Source organism: Patella vulgata, chromosome 7 (assembly GCF_932274485.2).
Source record: "Patella vulgata chromosome 7, xgPatVulg1.2, whole genome shotgun sequence".
NCBI lineage: Eukaryota > Metazoa > Mollusca > Gastropoda > Patellidae > Patella > Patella vulgata.
This window is the reverse complement of record NC_065885.2, coordinates 26,697,122-26,722,709: the sequence shown is the minus strand read 5'-3', so window position 1 is coordinate 26,722,709 and position 25,588 is coordinate 26,697,122. Positions and strand designations below refer to the sequence as shown.

General features: G+C 36.8%; 1 protein-coding gene and 1 long non-coding RNA gene across 2 annotated transcripts; one reads left to right on the top strand and one right to left on the bottom strand.

Annotated features, from left to right (window-relative positions):
• Nucleotides 1–1,892: 1,892 nt before the first annotated feature.
• Nucleotides 1,893–18,923, bottom strand: LOC126827760 (leukotriene A-4 hydrolase). The gene is made up of 16 exons (XM_050557279.2): nucleotides 18,747–18,923; nucleotides 14,070–14,203; nucleotides 13,097–13,208; nucleotides 12,838–12,906; nucleotides 11,673–11,830; nucleotides 11,285–11,357; nucleotides 10,804–10,944; nucleotides 9,853–9,947; nucleotides 8,922–9,036; nucleotides 8,522–8,666; nucleotides 7,769–7,872; nucleotides 6,937–7,007; nucleotides 4,600–4,744; nucleotides 4,037–4,119; nucleotides 3,462–3,566; nucleotides 1,893–3,199 (listed from the first exon to the last, which is right to left on the bottom strand). Exons 1-16 carry the CDS (start codon nucleotides 18,906–18,908, stop codon nucleotides 3,079–3,081), a joined length of 1,833 nt encoding a protein of 610 aa, XP_050413236.1. The 5' UTR covers nucleotides 18,909–18,923; the 3' UTR covers nucleotides 1,893–3,078.
• Nucleotides 18,924–20,570: 1,647 nt separating this feature from the next.
• On the top strand, nucleotides 20,571–24,464 carry LOC126827765 (uncharacterized). The gene is made up of 3 exons (XR_007682861.2): nucleotides 20,571–20,662; nucleotides 21,875–22,190; nucleotides 23,199–24,464. It is a non-coding gene; the product is annotated as an uncharacterized LOC126827765 (long non-coding RNA).
• The last annotated feature ends 1,124 nt before the right edge of the window (nucleotides 24,465–25,588 follow it).

Here is a 25,588-nt window from a genome sequence, read left to right as displayed (position 1 = left end):
TTTTTCTATTTTTCTTTCGTGGTCTCTTATCTAGTGGCAGTCAATTCTTTTTATGAATTGTCAGATATCTTCTCAGTCTCACACAACAACTTTTGGTCTTCGAAGGAATTATTAGTAAGCAGAAATTCGCCCATGTATCTGTCACTTCGGTCAATTATATAGAGAGATAACTCGTGTTTTCCTTTTGCGTTCGTCACTTCCGATTGTTAAAACCTTTATTACGCATCTATCGTAGCAATGATCTCTGTGTTAAAATTATATTTGGAACGAGTTTAACCAATTCTGTCACATATGTGATAATGACTGACGCCAATTATGACAATCAAACCGCGTCGATCAGTAACAGACTGCAGGTAGACTGAGTAGCAAGACGAAATGAATAACTCGATCCGCGCAAATAAATTCCATTAATACTAATCGAGTAAACAACCTAATCCCGGTTCATCTAAATATGTGTTATGTATCTGTAGGGCGTATTCAAATACCCTTTTCAGGCTTTTCACAGCCACATTACAGTATTTCGTCACAAACTTATCACCCACAAATAAAGGAGTTTCTGACGTTTGGGAAGTGACTAAGGGTAGATAACTCTCGAAATATTTTTTCACCGATCAAGCCTGTGGAGGGTGGAGAGAGATAGAGAGAAATGGGGTTTAACGTCCACTCGACACAACTAGGTCATTTCGAGACTAACATATGGTTTAATTTTATTTCAATAATTTGCTTGCGCATAGGGGTCTTTAGCAGTGGGAGGAAACCGGAGGACCGGAGAAAACCCACGAGGTTGGACAGGCGACCCTACTCCTTGTCACGTACAACCGGGGATTCGAAAGCACGCCAGTCGACTCAATGACAGACTTTATGATACAGCGCGCGCACGCTAACCATTCAGCCATCCAACCCACATACATATTTAGTAAAAAAAAACACAACAGGCTAAATATTATCCAATTGGAAACATGCTTACAACATGCGCAGCCGTACGACCATGTCCCAAGATTGTCTCAAGTCATGATTGAAGGCTTGACGTAAGAGAATTTCCGATCATCGCTTGAAGGCTGGACGTAAGATTTTACATGCGATAAAATTACATCACGTCCATGATTGAGGCGTAAGACTGGGACATATGTTTTCTTGCTTGAAGCGTATGACTTGAGATGGATTGGGTGTCCAACCCCCCTGTGCAGGGTGGAACACTGTAATGCGAAATCCGGGAGCGAAACCCCCAAACATTTCGACATTTTTTTTAACAATTTTTGTACAAATGATGTTTAAAATTGGACTCATTTGGTAATGCAATATCTCTTAATAAAACATAGCCAAATCCAATGAAAACGATATAAGTTCTAATTCATCCTTTCAAAGAATGTTCCGAGGTCGATTCGCTCATGATGAATTTTAACACCGCACCAGGATTAAGGAAATTATAATCAGTTGTTTATAGCATATTGGTAATCAACATTTTAAGGACCCGACTGTCGTGACCAAACTATGAAAGAATAAACAAAATGACATTTTCACAATATCTGTGCAAAAAAAGACAGGGAAGGGGTGGCTGTTCTGGCTTCCCTGGCAGTAAACAACATTTAGTAACTGGATAAGAACACATGACACAATTATATGGAATACAAGTTACTTAGAAGTTAATTTCTGGCGATTTTATGACGAGGATTCTTTCGTCCTTATTGGGATGTTAAAGATGTAAGAACCCTCGTTGAAACTTGGCCAGTAATAAACTTTTAAGTAACTTGTATTCCGTCTAATTGTGTCATGTGTTACAACATGTATGTGATGTACATACATCCAATCTTCAATTTGGCTTGATTTCATATGTATATGATGGGGGGGGGGGTAATCTACCCGGAAATTTATTAAAATTTGAAGACCATACATACGGTTCAGTATTTTATTTGATTTTTAATTTCAGTTAAATTTAGACAACAAAATAATAACATAACAATTGATGTACATGTATATTGTATATTAAATAATCAACAACAATTTTACGGATTTTTTTCTTCTATACATTTTAGAAAATTGTTTCCATAATTAACTATCTAAACAAATTATATCCACAACTCCTTCATACCGTTTTCAAAATTATATTAAAAAACGACATGGACACGAGAAGGGTATTCTGTGATTTGTGGTCGAAATCGAATTGTAACTTGTGGAAGCAGGGTTTTTTTGTTTTTTTTAAAAATTAGCCTTAACAAATTTCAAAACTCAAAAGTTTTAATAACACGTACAGAGCTCCACTGATAAATAACAAAACTTAAGACTTAAAAAAGACGGTACTTGATGTTTAAAATCTATACACATTCTTGTGTCCTAATGGACAAATCCATTCTAAAGGTTTAAGAAATTGCTGCCCAATAATTTAGGTTGTTCTTTTTCAAAATACTGAATTATGACAGGGCTCTTTCATATGAGACAAATCTTGACCATCCACAACAAATTGTGGGGAAAGAGATGGTCATGTGTGACGACATTGGAAACTACATAAAATTAATAATCACATATTAAAGGACCTAAGTCGTAACTCAAAATCCTCCAAAATTTTCGACATCGAAAACACAAATTATTGGTCAATTTAAATCAACATTGATGATGTAAACTTACCGGGAAAAGATGAGCTTCTGATATCCCATATTTAAGATAAAATAATTTTTTTAACATTGGTACACGAATCGTGTACCATAATGCGCTTCAGCCCCAGTTGTATTGAGAGACTCGAGGGACGAGGCTAGACACATTGCACCAAATCAAATGGAGTTATGTAGACTAGAATAACTAGACGCTAGAAATTTGCACTCGATTGAGATTGCTGACTTATTTCGCCGAACATAACTGATTTGAAATTGGAGTAAAAACGGAAACCATTAAATGTAAATCAGTTTATATACATTCATATTACAGTATTATATGCGTTGCGACCCACTTTTGTGAATTTCTAGGTCCCAAATGTTAGCGATTTAGCTCCTTTAAATCAAGAAAAATTTTACTAATCTAAATATTACGGCCTGTTTGGTGTATAGTGTATGATTTCTGAAAATTTGAATTTTTCCCAGGACACCTTTAAGATGTTAGTCCCAAATCTTTAGCTAACTGTGTCGATGTGAGTGTATGCATCTCGTCTTTGTTAGCATTAAAATTCCCAATGGTTTCTTGTCTAACTTCAGTCCATTCATTTAAAGCTCTGAAAATAATAGAATACATTTTACAATAACATGCCACCTTTTAAGGTTTTACTAAACCAACCCGACAAACACCAACTTCATGCAAGGTTAAAATAATGCACTAGTTGGTTGGTAACGTTTTTGTCTGCGATATCACGTTTGTGGAAGCAGACGTTAAAGAGACCAGGTTTAAATTCAAAAATTAGATAAAGTTTTATTTTCTTAGATAACAATAAAAGTTCCGTGTTTCTATTAAGATGCACTAAAGAGTTTTATACCAACCTGTAAATTGGACGAACAAACTTCATTCTTCCTTGTTCATTAATAAATTCAAATGCTCTAGGTAGAACAGAAGTCCACTTGGCTCTAATTCCAAGCATTATCCACCTAATTTAAACAAAATACTTTCAATAAAAGGGGAGAACATTACAAAAAGGTTTGGTTCTTGTTTAAAATTGAACAATTTCTCCCATTTTCTATCGTAAACTTTAAATATTCCCCAATCAAAATAGAAAACTCTTACATATTAAATAAAATGTATTTTATGATAGTCACATCTTAAATTTGAAAATACACAACATTTAAACCTTAATACAAAAAAAGACTCATTCCGTGGTACAAAACAACATAATATAAATAGAAAAAAGGGCCCTTTAAATTTCTCTTTTCATGCACCAAACAAAATCTTCTTGAACACGGGCAATTCAGACGGTTCCTCCCATATCAGTATAGATATATCTTGATAAGAGCAAAATCGAATATAATTGTTATTTTTGTGGGTATGCATCTTCATTTTATTAGAAGTTAGAAGTATTATGCAGCATCTATATAATATTCCATTTATAATAAGTACTTACTTGAATCGTACTTCTGAATTCCTGACATTATTTAATTTATAGACATCCTCCATGGCTTGTAATTTATTAACAGGCAACGGTTCCTGAAACAAATTTCCAATTTATATATTTATAAAAACCTAACCCCAGTATATCCCTTCCACAAAGCGACTTAATATGAATATAACCATTTTATCTTAATAGAAAAGGGCAGATGATGCGGTTCATAACTTAACACATATAATTTACACAACAAATGAAATGAAATCGGGTTTCTGCCGACTGGGGTAATGAAGACGGATATACGTCATACAGTCTGCTATGAGGGAAATTTTGACCCGGGAGCGGCTACTCATATTTCGAATTCCAACTGTCAATTGTTCCGTACACAGGACCTCGTTTTTTCGTACCATCCGAACGACTAGACATTGTCCTTGCCAGGCCCTCCGCCCTACATCACTGACAAGGAGGACACCGTGCCGGAAAATCCCGAGCAGCTTTATCGGCCAACGCCGGGAGCAACCCCGATACTTTAAAACATTAAATGTTGGATGCGTGTTTAAAAAGTTCAAATGCCTAATTACCTTCAGACATAGCAATGTCAGGAACTCTTTCTTTTGACCTGTAGAAAGGTTATTTAGATCAGCAGGCGAGAAGTTGGTAAAGTCTGTGGCATTGTTCCATCGTTCACATAGATCAATACAAACAGTTTTCAAACTTGTATCAAACCTAAGTTAAAATAAAATCAGACCAGTTTAATTCATGATCATTTTAATCATCATGATATTGATGTTGTTGAAGTAATGGTTACGAGTATTGTCAGCCCGGTTCATCCGCCGGCTTAGATGTAGACTATCTGTGGAAACCGGTCCATAAACCCTGCTAAGTTCATGGAATAAAATCGAGATTTCAACGTAATTACTTTGTTAATGCAGCTATAATACATTTCGGAAATGCTGATATGCCGTTCAAAAGTTGAAAAGGGCCAACATAGTGTAGCTGTTCAAACAGCTGTTCCAATTTATAGAAACTATATATGCAAACTATTGAATGTTATTATTCAGTTGACGCACCATTTTAAAAACCAAATAAAACGTCAAAATTCATAATGTAGGTTAGCCGGCATATTGACAGTGGAAATAAATAACTGAGGCACCGCGTTGAGCGGTACTGATAAGTACGTTTAAAAGCGGCATATTATGGAAGCCTATAACTACCATTCATAATTTCTACTTTTCGCCTCTTCAGAACACGAAAGTCAAAAAGTCGAAAAGTAGAAGTTACGACAAAATGTGAGGCGACAAGACGGTATACAAGCCAAAATCAACTCGAAAATAGGAAATTAAGAAATAACACACCGCGATAATAGCACCCCCCGTTTTTTCTTAATTTCTACTTTTCGACTTGCATTTTGGCTTGTATACCGTCTTGTCGACTTTCGACATATTGACAGTGGAAATAAATAACTGAGGCACCGCGTTGAGCGGTACTGATAAGTACGTTTAAAAGCGGCATATTATGGAAGCCTATAACTACCATTCATAATTTCTACTTTTCGCCTCTTCAGAACACGAAAGTCGAAAAGTCGAAAAGTAGAAGTTACGACAAAATGTGAGGCGACAAGACGGTATACAAGCCAAAATCAACTCGAAAATAGGAAATTAAGAAATAACACACCGCGATAATAGCACCCCCCGTTTTTTCTTAATTTCTACTTTTCGACTTGCATTTTGGCTTGTATACCGTCTTGTCGACTTTCGACTTAGTCATATTTTTGTATTTATTGATGTCAGTAAGAAGGCGCCAACACGCTATACAAGCCAACATGTAACTCGAAAAGTAGAAATTAGGAACTTAACACACTGCGCTATTAGCGACCTATGATCTGTCGTACTGTCGACTTTTCGACTTTTCTACTAGGAAGTTGTTGTAGTCTCTGCCTTCCAGGTCACATTTGAATACGCGCATACAGACATTTTTGTTAACGGGAATTGTGCGTATTCAAATGTGACCTGGAAGGCAGAGACTACAACAACTTAACTATTAACACACTGCGCTATTAGCGACCTATGATCTGTCGTACTGTCGACTTTTCGCCTAGGAAGTTGTTGTAGTCTCTGCCTTGCAGGTCACATTTGAATACGCGCAATTCCCGTTAACAAAAATGTCTGTGTGATAGAGTCTAGTAATGATGGCGATTATTTTATTATCTCGATCAAGCTTAGATTGTAAGTTTTATAATATTATTACTGACGGCTGCATAAAATTTTCCGTAACATAGGGATCGAGATATTAATAAAATAATCGCCATCATATCACACCAACATTTTTGTTAACGGGAATTGCGCGTATTCAAATGTGACCTGCAAGGCAGAGACTACAACAACTTCCTAGGCGAAAAGTAGAAAAGTCGACAGTACGACAGATCATAGGTCGCTAATAGCGCAGTGTGTTAATTTCCTAATTTCTACTTTTCGAGTTCCATTTTGGCTTGTATAGCGGGTTGGTGCCTTTTACTGACATCAATAAATACAAAAATATGACTAAGTCGAAAGTCGACAAGACGGTATACAAGCCAAAATGCAAGTCGAAAAGTAGAAATTAAGAAAAAACGGGGGCGCTATTATCGCGGTGTGTTATTTCTTAATTTCCTATTTTCGAGTTGATTTTGGCTTGTATACCGTCTTGTTGCCTCACATTTTGTCGTAACTTCTACTTTTCGACTTTTCGACTTTCGTGTTCTGAAGAGACGAAAAGTAGAAATTATGAATGGTAGTTATAGGCTTCCATAGCATATAGAGAAAAATATTTTTGTGCGCGGATAAATTACGAAGTGTGATTTATTTACTACCAAATTTTGTTAAGAAACATACGAAATTAATAAATGTCTTAATAATGCAAAAATGTAGAAGAAAACATACTTTGGAGTATACGGTGGCATCCCCTGTCCATAAAACCATGTTTTCCAATCCACACTGTCAAGTATTTCTGTCTGAAAAAAAAGATAAAACTTCAATCATATACATGTTTTCATTTTTAAAAAACACAATATTTTCATTCAGGAATCGGTAAAAATGTACTTTCGTGTAAATATAACTGACAATCTAAATGATATGAACAAATTGTTCGGAACGGATTTACGTGCACGGACTCACAGACTGTATACGAATCAGTAAACATGAAATCGAATGGGGTTTAACGTCCTACTATTCTGCAACCAGTGAACATATACTAGCGTGTGATAACCTCTACATGATATAATTTACCGATATCACTAACCAGTCATATTCCTGAAGCAATGACCCGAGAAATCTCTCTCGAGTGGGTCTAATCAAACGAAACAGGTATGCTAACCATTAGAGAATGCAGAAACCACATGCATTACATTTACTAACCTCATTGGGTAAGTAGAAAGGAAAATGGGGTTTAACGTCCACGTGACACAACACAGGTCATTTCCGGACTAACATATGCTTAAATTTCATTTCAATAATTCGCTTGTGCGTAAGGGTCTTTAGCAGCGGGAAGAAACCGGAGGACCCAGAGAAAACCCACGAGGTTGGATAGGCGACCCATTTCTTATTACGTACAAGCGGAGAATCGAAACCACGCTATTTAACTCAATGACAGACCTCTTGATCTATCGCACACGCTTTAAACCATCCAGCCATCCCCCATCCATCAGATAAGGAGGAATAATAACGATATTTAAATGGTTTTTTATTAAATGGAAACAAGAGCATATTTACTAACCTTATCAGTAAAATAGGAATAAAGAAAATCTTTCCACTGTTGTGTATCTATTGATTGTTTGTTAAACTGGGTAACGTAAGCTTTAAGGAATGGTTCAAAGACAGCTGTAAATACACAAATATTTATAAAGTAAACAATATATAACATTGCATGATATTTTACATGATATTAATTTATATCATTGGGATTTTGTAAATCAACAATAATAAATCTATTCCATAAATAATTATTAAGCAACAATATGGTTTACTATTAGAATTATAAACGATATTAAAGGCTCAATACCACTCTTGTTGTAACTGAATATGTCCCAATCTTTATTCTGGTGAACAAATTGTACTATTTTACAATATTCCAATTCATTGATGATACAAATTTCATGTTAACACACCTAATTTAAAAAAATTGGAAAAATTCAATAATAAATGATTTGAAAGCCTAACGTAAACCTTTTCAAATGTGATGTGGATTTAAAAATATTTTCGAATCCTCTGGACAAGTAAAATAGGATGTAATGGATAATTTACACAACAGGTAGGACACATAAACATCTAATACTTAGAATAAGGCTAATATTTATTTTCTGGAGCTGTCAAGCCAGCAAGAGTGTTATTGTCCCTTTAAACTTATATCACTGTGAGTTGGTACATAAACAATATTGAATCTATTCCAAAATTATTTGGTATATTGTGTTTTACACCGTGGTTCTTGTCCGAGTTTATTGGGGTTTTTTTTAAATATAATCTTATTTACCTGGTCCACCAAGAATAGTTTCTAGATAAAATAATAAAGCACAGCCTTTCTCGTAAGGTACATTAGAAAAAGCATCATCGGGGTCAACGCCTTTTAAATCTGGTACCAGGCGTGTGTACGGACCATTCTTTAAGGTATTTTCCACCTTTAGGAAAGAAAAAAATCGAAAGTTACCACGTTTTCAATCTGGAAGGGACAGGAAAGAAATGAAATGAAATGGAGTTTAACGTCCTGTTTTTAAAGTGTGTTCCATATTATGGTTTTGTGTTTATTACGTATAGATGTCAATTGTTAAATACCACTTCAAGCAGATATAATATGGACAATGTGTAGGTTCACTATAATATTAATGGACAACCTGTAGGTGAACTTTCAGATAAACACAACTTCACTAACTTACTGTATTTTTTAACTCTTGCCAACCACAATCTAGCATAAAATGTCGGAATGGTTCACCTCCATGTATACGTGAAGTAATCTTTCTCTCAATAAATACTGTATGACCTTCATTTAACCTTGAAATGAAAAATAATTATATCGTAATATGTTTTAAAAACAAATTGATTGGCTCTTTCTGTCACCAGGTCGCGACACGGTTAGAAATGCGACTAGATAACAATAAATACAAAATGTCAAGGTATGAATACCTTCTTTTGCGATTTTAATCCATGGCCGATTTGAAATTATCTAAGGATATCAGACTGTGGGAAAATGTCCTACCAGTCTCGCATTCTCGGTTATTATAATGTATATATAGTAGAAAACTGACTTTTGAAAAAGAAACATGAAATAACTGCGCAAAATGTACCGAATCTTTCTACAGAAGACCACTTATTACAAACTGTAAGAACTATCGAGTTAAATACGACAATTTACAAACTGAAAGAAATACCGAGCTAAATACGTCAACATTCCACACGGCAAGGAATACCGAGTTAAATACTCAATATTCCAAACTGTAAGAAAGACCGAGGTAAATACGTCAATGTTACAAACTGTATGGCCAGATAAATATGTCAATATTACAAACTGTAAGAACTATCGAGTTAAATACGTCAATTTTACAAACTGTAAGAAATACCAAGCTAAATACGTCAATATTACAAACTGTATAAAATACCGAGTTAAATACGTCAATATTACAAACTATATGAAATACCAAGTTAAATACAAAATGAAATGGGGACTAACGTGCTATTGTTCTGCTCCCACAGGGCTAATGAAGACGGGCCAAGTTAAATATGACAATATTACAAACTCTATAAAATACTGAGTTAAATACGACAATATTACAAATTGTAAGAAATACTGAGTCACAAATCCCAACTTACCAGAAATGTTCAAATGTTTTATTGGTGACCAAGTTACCAGCCCAACTATGGGTTATTTCATGGGCCACAACATCAGCTAATGATCTATCACCGGCCTGTAGTGAAATAAAATAATATAACATACCGGCCAACATTCATGGAGAGGAGGGGTCATTGTTCGACATTATGTATTACAAACACTAAAGTTCATCTGAAATGATTGGGTGCTACCCTTCCTATTAAGTTGCTGTAAACGTGTGAAATAGTTCATAAAACATGACAAATTCCACCAGGCTCTCAAAACCACGCATAGACCATACATGTCTTACATGTATAAAACATTTTACAATCATCGGGAATTTCATTATAAAATCATGACGCATATACAGATGTATATTATTCCTGAAGCTAGGTAAATGGATTTGAAGGGTTAACTGAAATGGTGAGCCGTGGCTCAGTGAACAAGACGTTGGGTAACTAACCTGTAGGTCCATTGTTCGATCCATTGGCCGATAAAATTCATCGGGATTTTCTGGCATTGTCCCCCTCCTCCAAAGGACGGAGGGCCTGGCAAGGGACAAGTGCCTCTAACTGATCCCGCCGAGATTCAATTGCCATAACATACCGAAAAGGTCGTTCAGTTGTCGTTTGGGGTTCGACCCCTGTGTTGCAGAGAGAGTTAGTTCCCTCCTTGTCAGTGGTGCATGACGGAGAGTCAGGCAATGATAGCGTCTAGTAGTTCGGATGGTACGAAAAAGCTAGGTCCTGTGTTCAAGTTGGCGTACACTTAAAAGAATTTTTACCCTTGACTGCTAGAATTCGATATATGTCCGCGGAAAATTTCCCTTATAGTACACTGTATGGTGTAGCAAAAATTTCTCTCGTGGCATACTGCATGGCATATACCTCTCTTTATTAACCCTGTTGGTGTAGAATAGTAGGGTGTTAAACATGTATAACATACAGACTTACCAATAAGGTTGGTGTTACAAAGGTAAGACAAGGATTCTCCATACCACCATAGGGGAAAGATGGCGGCAATATCAGTAGATCATACTGACCCCAGGCATATTCTGTTAATAACTCTTCGCCTGTTTTTAACTGTTGCTCGGTCTGAAAGAATATCATAATCTGGGTAACTCCATTTCAAATTCTCTCAGCTTCCACAAACACGAATGTTAAATGTCTAAACAAAATAGCCCAATGTCTGTATGGTAAAGTTCCTATAGCAATTTTACTGCCAATCAACGGTAAGACGTAATGGAATTTGTGTAATGGCATTTGACACTGTATAGAAAATTAACGCTGAAGTTCACACGATTTGGGCTCTAGGGTCTAACTATACTACATTACTGGAAGTTTTTAGTTACTCTAAAAAAGGATAAAATGAGTATTTAAGCGAGGTAACGGAGTAGGTTCATTTTATAACAATTTTAAGTCCATTTAACCATACCTCTGCAAATTCATAGGCTGCATCATCAACAAATTCTTTCTCTGACCATACTTTAGATCTTGGACCAATATCTCTGAAAAAGGACAACTACATCTGGTAATTTATAGTATGATAATTATTTTTGAGAGAAGAAATTTAATGCAATCCATTTTGCTTAGGATTAAGAACTTTGCAGAAATGTTAAGCAAACTCTTTCTAGCTGGCGCTGAATTTTAATGACCATATCCTTTATATCGTCTGCAGTGAATGTCGATTATTGACAAATCTTCAAATCAACATATCAGTGTTTATTCTTTTTGGTGATTCAACTTTCAAAATACTGCAGTATGAAATGTCGACCAGAGATATTAATATACACAACATTTTTTTTATAATTCAAAATTCTTACCGACTTTCTAAATCTCCAGCTACGATCGCTAATAAATAACTTGGTATGGGAACGGCTTGATTAAACTTATAAACTGTTTTGGAGGGATCACCCTTACATGGTTCAGACCCTGTTCTTACTGCACTCATTAATACCGTTATCGCTTTGGGGGCTGTTACCTATAAAACAATCATCATTATGAGAGAGAGAGAGAGAGAGAGAGAGAGATGGGGTTTAACGTGGCCCACTCGACACAAACCGGGTCATTTAAGGACTAACATGGTTCAATTTTTTATTTCAATAATTCGCTTGTGCATAGGGGTCTTTAGCAGTGGGGGGAAACCGGAGGACCCGGAGAAAACCCACGAGGTTGGACAGGCGACCCTACTCCTTGTTACGTACAACCGGGGATTCGAAACCACGCTAGTTGACTCAATGACAGGCCTTATGATACAGCATGCACGTGCTAACCATTTGGCCACCCCCCACCCTGCCCCCACATCATTATTAAAATTAGGATTGGCTTAGTTCTACCCTTAAACAGGCATAATGTAAAAGCTAAATCTGCCTATTGCAGGTTTTTCTTCAGGCCTTAAATGTTATCTAAATTATTAATTAGGCATTAATTAACTTATCAAGACCATAATCAACTCTCGATGCCTCCGTTTGCCTGCGATATTTAGTGGATCTCACTACATTTTGTGATGGATGATTTGACGTATAAATGGATAATCGAGACTTTGTTTATTATCGTAATGGTGTAATGACGATCGAGGCTAGCCTAAAACTGAATCGCTAATATCTCGTTTCAGCGTGAAACAATCTGACAGAAATTTTCAGCATAGTCTGTTTTCGTTATCTATTTTGCTAAGTGTCGGCTCTTTATCTATCTTGAAGGATAGTATTAAAATAAAGCCTACGTGGTTACATTTCTTCAGAGACCAGATATTTTAAGTACTTTAATGTTATAGTACTATTTGTTTAATTCCAATTATTTTTTACGAGCACGCCAATGTTCAATCCAAACCACACTTGAAAATCCGAAAGAACCTTCCCTGCCAACACCGGGATGGGTCCCTAGCCATACCCACTGAGCTTACTTTTACGACCGTTGACCGGTCTTAATTTTCTGGATTGCCAATAAAACCCGAAATCAATAAATGTCTTATAAAAAAAGTGTGTATACCGATGCCGTATATGGAAACTTGATTGCTGGTGAATCTTGACATGGATAAAGACTTCTGGCATGGATGGCCTGAAAAAAATGTATACAATAACATTGAAATAATCATTCTGGGTTATAGTATACGCTAGATGTTTCTGGGTAAAGTATAAATCATATACCTCCAGTTACACTCTTGTAATACTTAAATTGCGTAATATAATTTCTAAAATGAAATTGCTATGCCTAGATAGGTAATAAAACAAAGCGGCTCTCACCCTACCTCACACTGACTAAACAGATAAGGGTGTCTCTTTCCAGCTGTTTGCTGAGCTGTCAACCATTGTAAGGCTGTGCATTTTGGTGAGGTTTCATAGTTGATGGATATTGTCACACTAGAAAAGTAAATGTACAAAGCAATGATTAGTAGCAATATATATAAAGGCATGATCAACAGAGTCATGCGGATGGGACAATAATGAGTGTCGGCACCGAATGTATCAAGTTGAGTTGATGGGAGAGAATATAAAACATCAACATGTTTAGCTTTTTCTCGGAATATAGGTATTTAAAGTTGCAATATTGTTATTAATTTATAAAAACCATCAAACTTACTGAATCACAATCTCACACATTTCTCAATTACAACGTTTGAAAACTATATTTCTTAACTTAGTTGGTTACCAAATTAAGGTGTCTTTACGGTGACCATATCGGAAACTAAACAAGAAGCATTACTCGAGAATGTAGCAAGTACTGGCGCTTAAACTGTTAGAAATTTAAAATTAATGGATATTCAACAGCCAGAATGATAAAATGCTGGTTAATGTCGATAGACCATTCTTGCTTGCAAATCGCCACTTTAAAAGTCCAACAAGCGTAGAGAGGTATGTATTTTATATTAGTTATATTCTAGGTATATAACTGTGCATTACTAAAACAATTTGCTAACTTCATACGGGACTTACACTCTCCCTTTTCCGTACGTGTAACTCAATACAATATAAACATGGGGTTAATTGGGTTAGGTAGGATAAGGGGGAACACGGCCTTTTTTCTTGAGGGTGGGGGGTGCCCTAATCTGGAGGGGGGGGGTATGGTTTATGAAAGAATTCGGGCGAAGTTTGACCAAATATTTTGTCGTGTTTTACGTGCACTGTGTGCATTCCATTCCAAACAACAAGACACGATTCTATGTCAATTAGAAAATGAGTAACACCTGCCTTGCGAGAATCAGACTTTAAAAAATTACTTACGATTTTGTTTGTGGCAGCTTTACCTCTAGTTTTGAACCGAATGGTCCAACAGGATCCGAGACCGTAAAAGTTAGAGTTTGGTTGGTATCTACATCGCAAGCCCTCAAAACTTTTATATCACGAATATCCAATATCTGAAGAAAAACGTACAGACTGTATTAATTATATAAGTATTTTCAATCCATGTATCCCACAACGATTGGGGTATAGATATCGATTCAAAATATGGAATTCAACCACCACAGTAATTAAAAAAACATTTTCAAGTTGAACGTTTCAATTTTCTTATTTTACAAATTCAAACATCTATTAGACACATGTACATCGGGCTGTAAATTCCAAAGAATAAAAAAAAACATCAAATACATTTTTAAATATTAAAATAACCAGCGGTTGCCAGACAAGATGCGCGCACATTTTGCACGAGATGGATAGAGAACAAGCTAAGCTAAAAACAAAAGCGATTTTTCGTACAATGAGGGGCCATAATCCAGAAAGTTATGGTCTGAAATGCGCAAATATCGAAAGGGACTGAGATTTTTGGGATATAAAGATATATACTGAGCGCCATGAAAAACGCATCACTTAGTTTTTCGTGTAACAAAATGATCCTGTAAACATATCTTATTTATTTTGCTTCTTATTGTGAACAATATTCAAATGGGAACACATCAATAACAACACATTTGTTTTTAATCTGTAATCAACGGTACAAAGTTAGAGGAGTCAAAACCAAAAGTATGACACAGATGTCAGTAGCGCGTGTGTCCTCCACGGGCTCTTACGCACGCTGTGCAGCGACGTCGCATGGAATTTACAAATGTTTGAAAGAAGGCCTGGGGCGTCCAATCTCATCCCAGACATGTTCTATGGCCAGTCCAAGACATTGATGTTGTTAGTAGCCAGGTAGTCCATACTAAAACGGGCGATATGCGGACGTGCATTATCCTGTTGGAAGTGCTGAAGTTGTTGGTGCTCTCGAAACATCGGAACAACAATTGGTTGCGAGACATCATCACGGTAGGCTACAGCATTAACGCGACCCCTGCAAATGTGTAGGGCGGTCCGGTGATGAAATGTGAAGCCTCCCCATACCATTACACTCCCCCCCCATCGATTCGTTTGGAAAACGCAGCAGTCTGCAAGATGTTCCCCAAGACGTCTCTACACACGTTGATGGCCATCAGCGTGATAAAGATGAAAGCGACTCTCATCACTGAAGAGCACAATTTGCCAGTCTACTCTTCTCCATGTCTGGTGTCCTTGAGCCCATATCAAACGCCGCTGACGGTGATGATCCCTGAGGATAGCTCCAACATAAGGTCGTCGTGCACGGAGTCCTACTTCTCTTAGACGACGTCTTACGGTGTTGGCACTTACTGGTCCTTGTCTTCCGAAGACTGCTGCACCTGTTCGAGTCGCTGGGCGGAATCTGTAACGCAGATGAGTGACCCGGATGTAGCGGTCTTGAGCCTGGGTTGTAACGCGTTGTGGACCAGGACGTTGACAGTCACGTGTTGATCCAGTAACTCGAATACGTTCCACAAGCCTTACAATAGTGGACTGATGACTGAGAAATGAAATGGGGTTTAACGTCCTACGCTTCTGCACCTAACCTGGGCTAATTGAAGATGGGCATATGCCATACAGTGTGCTATGAGGGAAATTTTGCCCAGGCAGCGGCGCTACGGCCTACTCTTATATCGAATTCCAACTGCCAAGGGATCTTTTACATGCACGCCAATGTGTACACGGACCTCGGTTTTTCGTCCCATCCGAACGACTAGGCAGCTGTCCTTGTCAGGCCCTCCGTTCTGCATCACTGACAAGGGGAAACCAAGCCAGAAAATCGAGATGAACTTTCTCGGCCAATGCAGGGATCGAACACCCGACCTCCAGGCTAGCGAGCCAGCGCCTTACCCACTTAGCCATGTGATCCCCTGGACTGATGACAATTGAAGTGTCTGGCCATAGCACGTGTAGACATGCCAGCCCTGGACATTCCCATGGCTTCATTCCGTTGATTTTCAGTAAGTCTCGGCATCTCTAGCTCAATTCCTTCACACGTCCAACAACAAATTACGACAGATTGACGTTTCACAGTTCATGTACTGCACATTAAGTTGAAAACATGCTTTTAAAGGGCTCACACACAATGCTGCACGTGAATATTGGGGTTTTCATGTGCATCTCGTGCAATTTTTTTTTTTTTTTTTTGCACAGGGGCCGATATTTTTAGCGTTTGGGAGCGTTGTGTGCAACAATAGTTCATAGTATTGCATAATATTATACATACAAAACCACCTAGTAATAAAATATTTGGGAAAAAAAAGTGATGCGTTTTCCATGGCGCTCAGTATATTTTAAGTTTCATCAATATCGGATAAAAATTGTGACCTCTAGAGGGTCCATAATCTTCGCATTACATACTTTTACACAAATTGCGTACAAAGTGTGGCCAATTTGGCGGGCCGTCTCGTTTCGATTTTCCCGAAATTCAAATTCAACCTTCATTATGGTGCATGGAATGGTGATATATTTAAACGTTTTTTTAAAATCGGGTAAAAATTGTGACCTCTATTATATGATCCACAATTACGATTTTCCGTACAATCAGGGGCCATAATCCAGGAAGTTACAGTCTAATATGCGCGAATATTGAATGGAATCTAGATCTGTGGGTTATACACATAAATTTCAAGTTTCATCAAAATCTGATAAAAATTGTGACTTCTATGGGGTCCACAACCTTGGTATTACATACCTTTACACTATAATATATGTGTACAAGAAGCGGCCATTTGGTTCGGCAGTTTCGGTTCAATCGGATAAACATTGTGACTTCTAAAGGGTCAACAACCTTGGTATTACAACCTTTACACTATATGTGTGCAAGGAGCGGCTATTAGGTTCGACAGTTTCGGTCCAATTTTCACGAAATTCGAACTCAGCTGGCATTATGATCTAACGGTGATATATTCGATTGTGGACGGACGGACGTTCGGGCCAGAGGCGTAGCCGTGACATATATATTGGGGGGGTCCGCAACCCTAACCCCTAACCCATTTTTTAAAACCCCTAAAAAATATAAACAAACACCATGTGGCCATGCTGTCTACCAAGACACCGCGTGCAAAAGCATTATGGTTACATTGCTGGCTGAGCGGGCGATAAATATTTGGTTTAGGCGGTTATGTTTTTGGGTACCTACATGCGATTCACTCTGATAAGTGGCAGAAAAAAATTAACAAAATATTACTGACAGGCAAACTAGACACAATTTTACGGAACACAGGTACTTTTCACTTCACACGTTTCCGTGGATATTGGGATATGTACAGGTTTTATACAGATAGAATCTTAACTAATCCTAATAATTGTTGTAAATAAATAGGAGTTTGGGCCTACTATGTAAATTTTTGGGGGGGTCCAAGTATATTCAGACCCCACCCCGACCCCCACCCCCCCATGTACGTGTGACGCCCATGGTCCGGGCGCGCAAACAGGGGTGACGGCATAATGCGTCCACATGAAAATGTGGGCATATAAAAACACCTGATATTCACGCGTTAATTATTTGCATTATAGATAGGTTACAGTCTGTTTATTATATATCAGGACATGTTTGCACGTGACAGATTACGTGATATTAATGGATCCTCTTTTTTTAAAAAATAAAAAAAAATACCATTAAATTAATTATACTCGTAGTTCAAGAACGTTCATGAGAATTTTAAAAAGTTATGCTGATCTGCGCCTTCATTTAAATTCTCTGAGAAAAAGTCCTCTCAAAATAAGTTCCCCAAGATATTACTAGTGTTCTTGGCTTTCTCCGAGAACTGAGTTTCCTAAGAAATCTAAATTTATTTACTGATCTAAAAATCTTTTGTTATGTTCCTGTGTGGCCGATTTTCTTCTTTTGTCTAACACAACAGCATATACAATTTACAAGTTTTTGATACGTTTAGTTTCGTTATACATAATACAATACCTTTATTTTTGTGAATAAAAGACGCGGAAATATTTTCATAAATTCACATTGACATTGAAAAAAAAATACATAAAACCTTATACCAAATAGCACTTGCATAACATTTCTTGATTGTTTGAAAAAATACTTGGAATATGCATTATGTTCTTTGGCCTTGTGTAAAATAAAATATATAGGCTACACGACAGAACGCTAAAATTAAAATATGGCCTACTGGCAAATGCCTCTATAAACTAGAGTAGATCGTAGATGTTTCAATTCTATCATAAATCCTAGAAACTTGTTGAATATACTTGACGTGAGATAAAAGTGGGCCGTTATAAATTAATAATTCGACCCACTGATTTTAAATAAAGATAATCATTTATGTATTTATGTCATTCCGATCATAAAGTGAATTCCAAAACATGATTAAAAGTGTCTGAAGACTAACTATCATATAGTGAAGAAATGGGAAAATGAACGAGGATTTACAAATACAAACAATAAAAAGAAAATCCTCGAAAAGGTAATCAAAATTCTTATTTTTAAAACAACCAAATAAGCATCAAATCGAAGGTTACACGCCTGTGCAGTAACTAGCCCAAATGAAGTTGACAACAACGCCGACGCTAATCATTATGAATACCGGTTAATAACGATAAATCGAAAGTAGCGACTTATAGCTAACAAAGAAAGACACTTACCACGGAATCTATATCAGATGCAATCCTTTCTAATGTTAGAACCGCTGTTCCGGACAATACCTGGCGTTTAAAATCTACTTCCAAGTCCAAGTGGACGGATTTTACGATGCACAAGTCCGGACGAGAGAAGGAGCACGGATCACATGCACTCAGTTCAGCCATTTTGGATAGAGGATAGCTTTGGTTATCCAGCTGGTAAGTCGCGATTGACTAGTCCACACTTCTAAGAAATAGTATTTTTCTGACAACGTCTAGTGCTAATAATAATAAGTATTTCGAGATTCAGATCTATGCATATTTATGTATTAGAAATACAGTTTTAAATCTGATTTAATTATTGTTCGTAATAAAATATAAATTTCTAGGCAGCTTCTATTAAAAGAGAAAATTTTCCTAATCTTTATTCGGAAAATATTTGAATAAATAATATTTTGAAAAAAATTAACATATTTATTTGCCACCCTATAATAGGGCATAGGATTGTTCCGTTAGATTTGAATGGATTATATTCGCACAGTAATTTTGTCTTGTGTATTTGGAAGAGTGATAAACATCGAAGAGGCACGTGATATGACTAAAATTATACCCCCATTGCGTGATACGTATCCGTTAGAACAAAACAAAAAAAACCCATAAAATATCAGTATTTTGGCTCGCTACGCTGACATCCCCCAATTTGAATTTCGTTTCCACAGGCGTGTTTGATTGTAAATCACATTCCAATACCATTAATAGATGTACATTACGGATCAAAGCAAACACCTCTATACTCGTAATTAAATCTATATTAAAAAAAACTATAAGGACATTTATGAGAATTTAAAAAGTTATGCTGATCTACGCCTTCCTCTAAATTCTCTGAGAAAAAGCCTACTCAACATGAGTTCTCCAAGAAATTATCAGTGTTCTGTTTTTTGCTTCTTTAAGAACGTGGTTTCCTAAAAAATCCAAACATATTTATATTGTAAATCTATTAAATCTTTGTTAGTAACCTGTGTAATTAAGTTACCGTATATGCCTTATTCTTTTGTCTAAAACTATAATGCGCCGTTTTCTTATATTTATTGGGGGATCACGTGGCTAAGTGGGTAAGACGCTTGCTCGCTAGCCTGGAGGTCGAATGTTCGAGATCCCGGCATTGGCCGATAAAGTACATTCAGAATTTCCAGCTTTGGTTTCCCCCTTGTTTGTGATGCAGGATGGAGGGCCTGACAAGGACAGTTGTCTAGTCGTTCGGATGGGACGAAAAACCGAGGTCCGTGTACACATTGGCGTGCACGTAAAAGATCCCTTGGCAGTTTGAATTCGATATAAGAGTAGGCCGTAGCGCCGCTGCCCGGGCAAAATTTCCCTCATAGCACACTGTATATATGGCGCATGCTCGTCTTCATTAGCCCAGGTTAGGAGCAGAACAGTAGGATGTTAAACCCCATTTCATTTCATTTCTTATATTTATTGATGAGTTTAGTTTAGTTCTATGCAATGCCTTTTATATAATATATAATAGTATACACTATAAATATGTGTAAGATGTACGAACTGCAGTAAAACTATAGCAATAAAACTCTAATGTCACAGAGAAATTTGGTGTATTGCGGCTCATATAGCATTCAATAATAGTAACAGAATAATAAGTTAATTTTGTTATACTGTTATTTAGAGGCGGTGGGACCCTAGGGCCCCCACTTGGAGCCGCCACTGATTATCTGCAATTCTTTGTAATCAGTGATCTTCACGTGAGGTTGTGTCGCTGATTCTGATAACTGATCTAATGGTTTATATATACCGGTGGCTTATCACCATATACAGTTACTGTATATTGAACTTTGAAAGGACTACAAGTACCTTACAGCGATAGAAACATATTTACGTAGTTACGTATCTGTAAGTGTTAACGTATAAATAATTTGGCTCATGTAAGTATTCCAATTAATTACCAAAATCACAATTTCTAATACCCTCTATCCATTTCAATAGGCCTGATCTGATTCCTGTGGCTCGACCCATTTCAATAGGCTTCATCTGATTTCTATAGCGCGATCTATTTCAATAGACTTCATCTGATTCGTGTAGCTCGATCTATTTCAATAGGTTTGATCTGCTTCCTGTAGTCCGATCTATTTCAATAGACTTCATCTGATTCGTGTAGCTCGATCTATTTCAATAGACTTCATCTGATTCGTGTAGCTCGATCTATTTCCACGTCTGTCAGCATGGTGAAACATTTCCTTATGCGAGAAACAAAGGTGAAAATTTCATAGACAATAAAGTAGCCAACAACGTATACTCACACAGACAGTACCTTATAGATGTAAACCGAGATACCCTACACAAGCTGGCCGTGAACGTAAACAATCAACCACGACGTTGCAATTTTAAGCAAGAGAATAAATTTTGTTATTCAAAATGGCCTAACTTATTTATCAAATGGAACCACGGTGGCTAGGTGGTTAAGACGCTGGCTCGCTAGCCTGGAGGTCGGGTGTTCGATCCCTGCATTGGCCGAGAAAGTTCATCCGGACTTTCCGACGTGGTTTCCCCTTGTCAGTGGTGCAGAACGGAGGGCCTGACAAGGACAGCTGTCTAGTCCTTCGGATGAGACGGAAAACCGAGGTCCCGTGTATACATTGGCAGTTGGAATTCGATATAAGAGAAGGCGATAGTGCCGCTGCCCGGGCAAAATTTCCCTCATAGCACACTGTGTGGCGTATGCCCGTCTTCATTAGCCCAGTATAGGAGCAGAACAGTAGGACGTTAAACCCCATTTCATTTCACTATTTATCAAAAGGCCAACTGATCTCCTTCCCCTTTTTTGTATGGGATTAAAGATTCTGTTATGACACTGGGCGTATCGCGTTATGATATACGTAGATTGATCTCATATTTTGCATACATCATTATCGAAAGTCTAGTCAAAGTTTTAATTATCAGTTCTTATCATCAAAGATAGGGTTTCTCTGGTGATAGCACCTAATAATTTGAACCTTGTTTTACTTTAGTTTGAACCGTCACTTCAGATACAGAAGACTAGATTTGGGCCGTTACATTTTATCTTAAAATGAACATATGGGCGAAATTTGGGAAGCATAATATTTTAAAAATCTTCAATCTCAATTATCATGTTTCAGAACTAGAAAGTGTGTGAACATTATGGTTGAATAACGTTGACAATGGCCAGTGTGACGTCCGACAATGCGGGTTTATTAGGAAAAACTAACACAGAGGATTTAATATGGATCATACCTACGGCTATTGCAGTCATTGTTCTACTGTGTTTGACTGCCTTGGGATTGTTTCATTGTTGTTTGGGAATCGGCGACTGTTTCTTTGATTGTATGTACAAGTGTGGCTGCTACAGACGGAAACAAAGGAGTTATGATATGGACGAGCGAGTACCTTTAACGGAACACCCTATGCCTATGTATGAATCATCTGGAAATCGAGGTAAGGTTTGCTGGACAAAAAATGAATTTTAAATTACGTTACCTTAGATGGCATTTATTATTCTTGCGTCGCCTTTTTTGTTAACACACATTCAAAATTTCAATGCCTATGTCACGTTTCGTCTCATAGTTATATATAAGTGGTGACTGCTGCTATGCCGTGACACGTATCGTGCACTGGACCCATCGTTGAAATTTGTTGTGGCAAGCTCATGCATGCACCGAACTGTTTTTCAGTTAGTTTTTATATTAGCTCATTATAAAAGTTTCAAATGCATTAAACTTAACTAGTCCCACAGAGTATCTTATTGTTTTATCTTTTAGTAATCTGATTAAAACACAGATCCTATTTCGTTTCGTTTTTTATAGTTCAAAATTTTGTTTTACTTGTCTTCACTACACGAGGGTCTGGAAGGGTTGCTATATAACCCGAGTTCTGGTTGATGTGAGAGATTAGCCAATGAAACCGTCTATTGCAGCGAGTTCTTGGCGTACGATGCACGGAACTGTGGGTATCCCACTAAAGACATCAACACTGATTGGTTAATCAAATGTCCGACGTCATAGGATCAAATGCAGCACGTTTGACCCTTGACACGACCTCCCACTACAATTAGTCAGATCTTCATGAAGTAGAGGCCATCGAAAGTATAAAAAAACGAAATGAAATGGCCGCCATGTACAAATATTAGTATACTATTTTGTTGTGCTGTTCTAGTCCGTTTTACAAATATTTTCAATTACATTAGATATGAAAATGGGAGCACCATAAAAATATTCTCAAAATTCTCGAAGCATAATACTTAGTGTTTTCAACCTAAATCGTCGATATAGGAATTAAAATGTCAGTCAACTAGCTACGTGTTTATTTTCAAGCGGAGCTTATTGCGAACAGGCAGCGTAAGTTTCTGTGTAGCAAACAAAATACAATTGATGTTCGATGGTATGATAGTCAGGAAATTATACAAATCTGCCTGTAACTAAACTGTATATTATTATTATATTTCAGAAACAACATATTTCCAGATGTCTGAGAGAAACCGACATTGACCTTAATAATTGTACAATGACTGAATGAAAGAAGAGGAATGGATAAACACTGGATGCATTAATAAATCAGACAAATTTCCTTGTGACAATGTCGATCATTAGCTTACTGATAAAGAACGCGTGTATTTATAGAATATTGCCTTGTGATATGGTGTGACTACTGATAATACACATAATTAATTAATTACAAAAAGAAGTCTTTGCAATAACTTAACTCGCATTACAAATGCAGCGTTTTACTCGACGTTTCTGTAAATATCTTGTTTTTGAGCATGTGTGTTCTGCCTATGTAAAATAGAAAACAGGGCGTCATATAACTTTTGAGATGTTGTGCACAACGATAATCATATGCAGTTATTTTGTCCAAAAAGCAAACTAAAAAGCCAAAAAGATTTATGTGTTGTTATTTAATACCGCTTGTTGTCTGCAGTATATGCTTTACAATCCATGCTTTGTCAAGTTCTAAAATTTCTGAATTAGCCCTGGCCTCAATCTGCATCACCTGAAGTTTCTCATTTCTTTCTTTTAAAAATGAATGACACCGATATAGCGATTTGGTTCAGTTCCCGGTTTGAGTTTCTTCTTTAATTGTTACCTATCTAACTGTTCCGTTTCCGTATGGTATTCATTTTATAACAGATAAGACTTGATTTATACCATTGCTTTATTTTTTCATTGTCTGTACGCAACTCTCTGTTTTAATTATTTTTAACAACTGCAATATAATTTGGTGTTTTATAATATGTCACTTATTTATAGCTTGTTTACTCATTATTATTAGGCCTACCGAGAAGTATATTGTATAGATGAAGGCAATTGTGTATTAGTATCATAATTTGGTGTTTTATAATATGTCACTTATTTATAGCTTTTTTACTCATTATTATTAGGCCTACCGAGAAGTATATTGTATATACTGTATGTAGACCTGTCATCTTACTTACAAAATATGTCGAGGTGGAGATCGTTTCGGTTGCATCTAAAAAAGCTTCACTAAAAAATGAGCCAACCCGCGATACTGAATAATGTAGAACCTTCCATTATGTATGAAACTATATAGACATTGTAAATAACTGCGTAATGAAATAATAATGAACAGAATTATGCTTAACTCCATGGATTTTAAATTGAATTTAGAACTATTAAGAGTCCGACGATTGGTTTAGTGTTGTCATTATTTTATTCTCACAAGACTACCTTCAAAATACCTAGCATAAATTTGTCAATAAAGCGATATACCCTTTCTCATCATTATAACTGCAGGGTAAAGCACACCCAGAGCATCTGCTTCTAGGTGTTACAAATACTGTTTAAGAAAACAAATAGGTCATTTGATGTGGCTTAAAGTATATCAATTTTTAATAGATGAATCGTTGATTTTATTTTAACACAATATACTATAAAATAATATTTTCTTTCAGAAAGTGCTAATGCCTCACGCGTGTATTACAATTTCCATCACAATGCCCTACCGAGTATTGCAATTTCCATCACAATGTCCCAGCTGGTATTACAATTTTCATCACAATGTCCCACCGAGTTCTAAAAGTCCCATCATAACATTTTCTGGCGTGATTGTTTCAGTCGTGCAGGATGGAGGGGTGACAAGGACAGCTGCTCGCGTGCACCTAAAAAAAAAATCCATTGGCAATTGGAATTCGATATAAGAGTAGGCCGTAGCGCTACCCAATGTATGGAGTATGCCCGCCGTCATTAGCCCAGTTGGAGCAGAACAGTAAGACGTTAAACTCCATTTTCATTTCACCTCATAACGTAAATGATGAGGTAACTCCTATACTTTCTATATCTTGTTGAAATGATATAACAGCCAATATTCAACTGCTAGAAATCTAATATATCGTCGATATAATTATGCAAACCTAAAACCTCTCCGTAATTTTGGAGAAGGGAGTGACAAAAAGCCATTTGGAGGCAGACCACCAAATATTTTCCAGTTCCATTGGCTTTAATGTCAACTCTTGTCGTTAAAATCCACTTCGTTTCAGTTCGTCTCAGTGTCCCTTTACTAAATATTTGTTGGAATTTATGCATTGAATTCGAGGGCGGGAAAGAGATTTTTTATGCATCCATTAGGTTTCAATTCGCTTAAGTTATAACCCTCTATGTTATATCGGGTGGACCAGTTTACATAAACAAATTACGGCAAAATGGGCACAAATAAGCTTAGAAGAAACAAAAAATTCGATTTCTGTGGAAAAAGCGTTTACCCACTAGCCAGACGCGGGGAATGTAAACTGAGGTGAGCGTAATGTGACTTCTCCGTCCGGTAAAACAAGATTTGATATTCATTTTTAACACTCGTTATTTGGGGCGAAATTGTCAAACATA

Excerpts from the sequence above, each read along its gene's own strand:
- LOC126827760 (XM_050557279.2), bottom strand. The coding sequence starts at position 18,908 with ATGGCTGAACTGAGTGCATGTGATCCGTGCTCCTTCTCTCGTCCGGAC. Across the intron at positions 9,948-10,803 it reads TTGTAACACCAACCTTATTG|GCCGGTGATAGATCATTAGC; the intron begins GTAAGTCTGTAT and ends ATTTCACTACAG. Across the intron at positions 4,745-6,936 it reads ATGCCACCGTATACTCCAAA|GTTTGATACAAGTTTGAAAA; the intron begins GTATGTTTTCTT and ends ATTTTAACTTAG.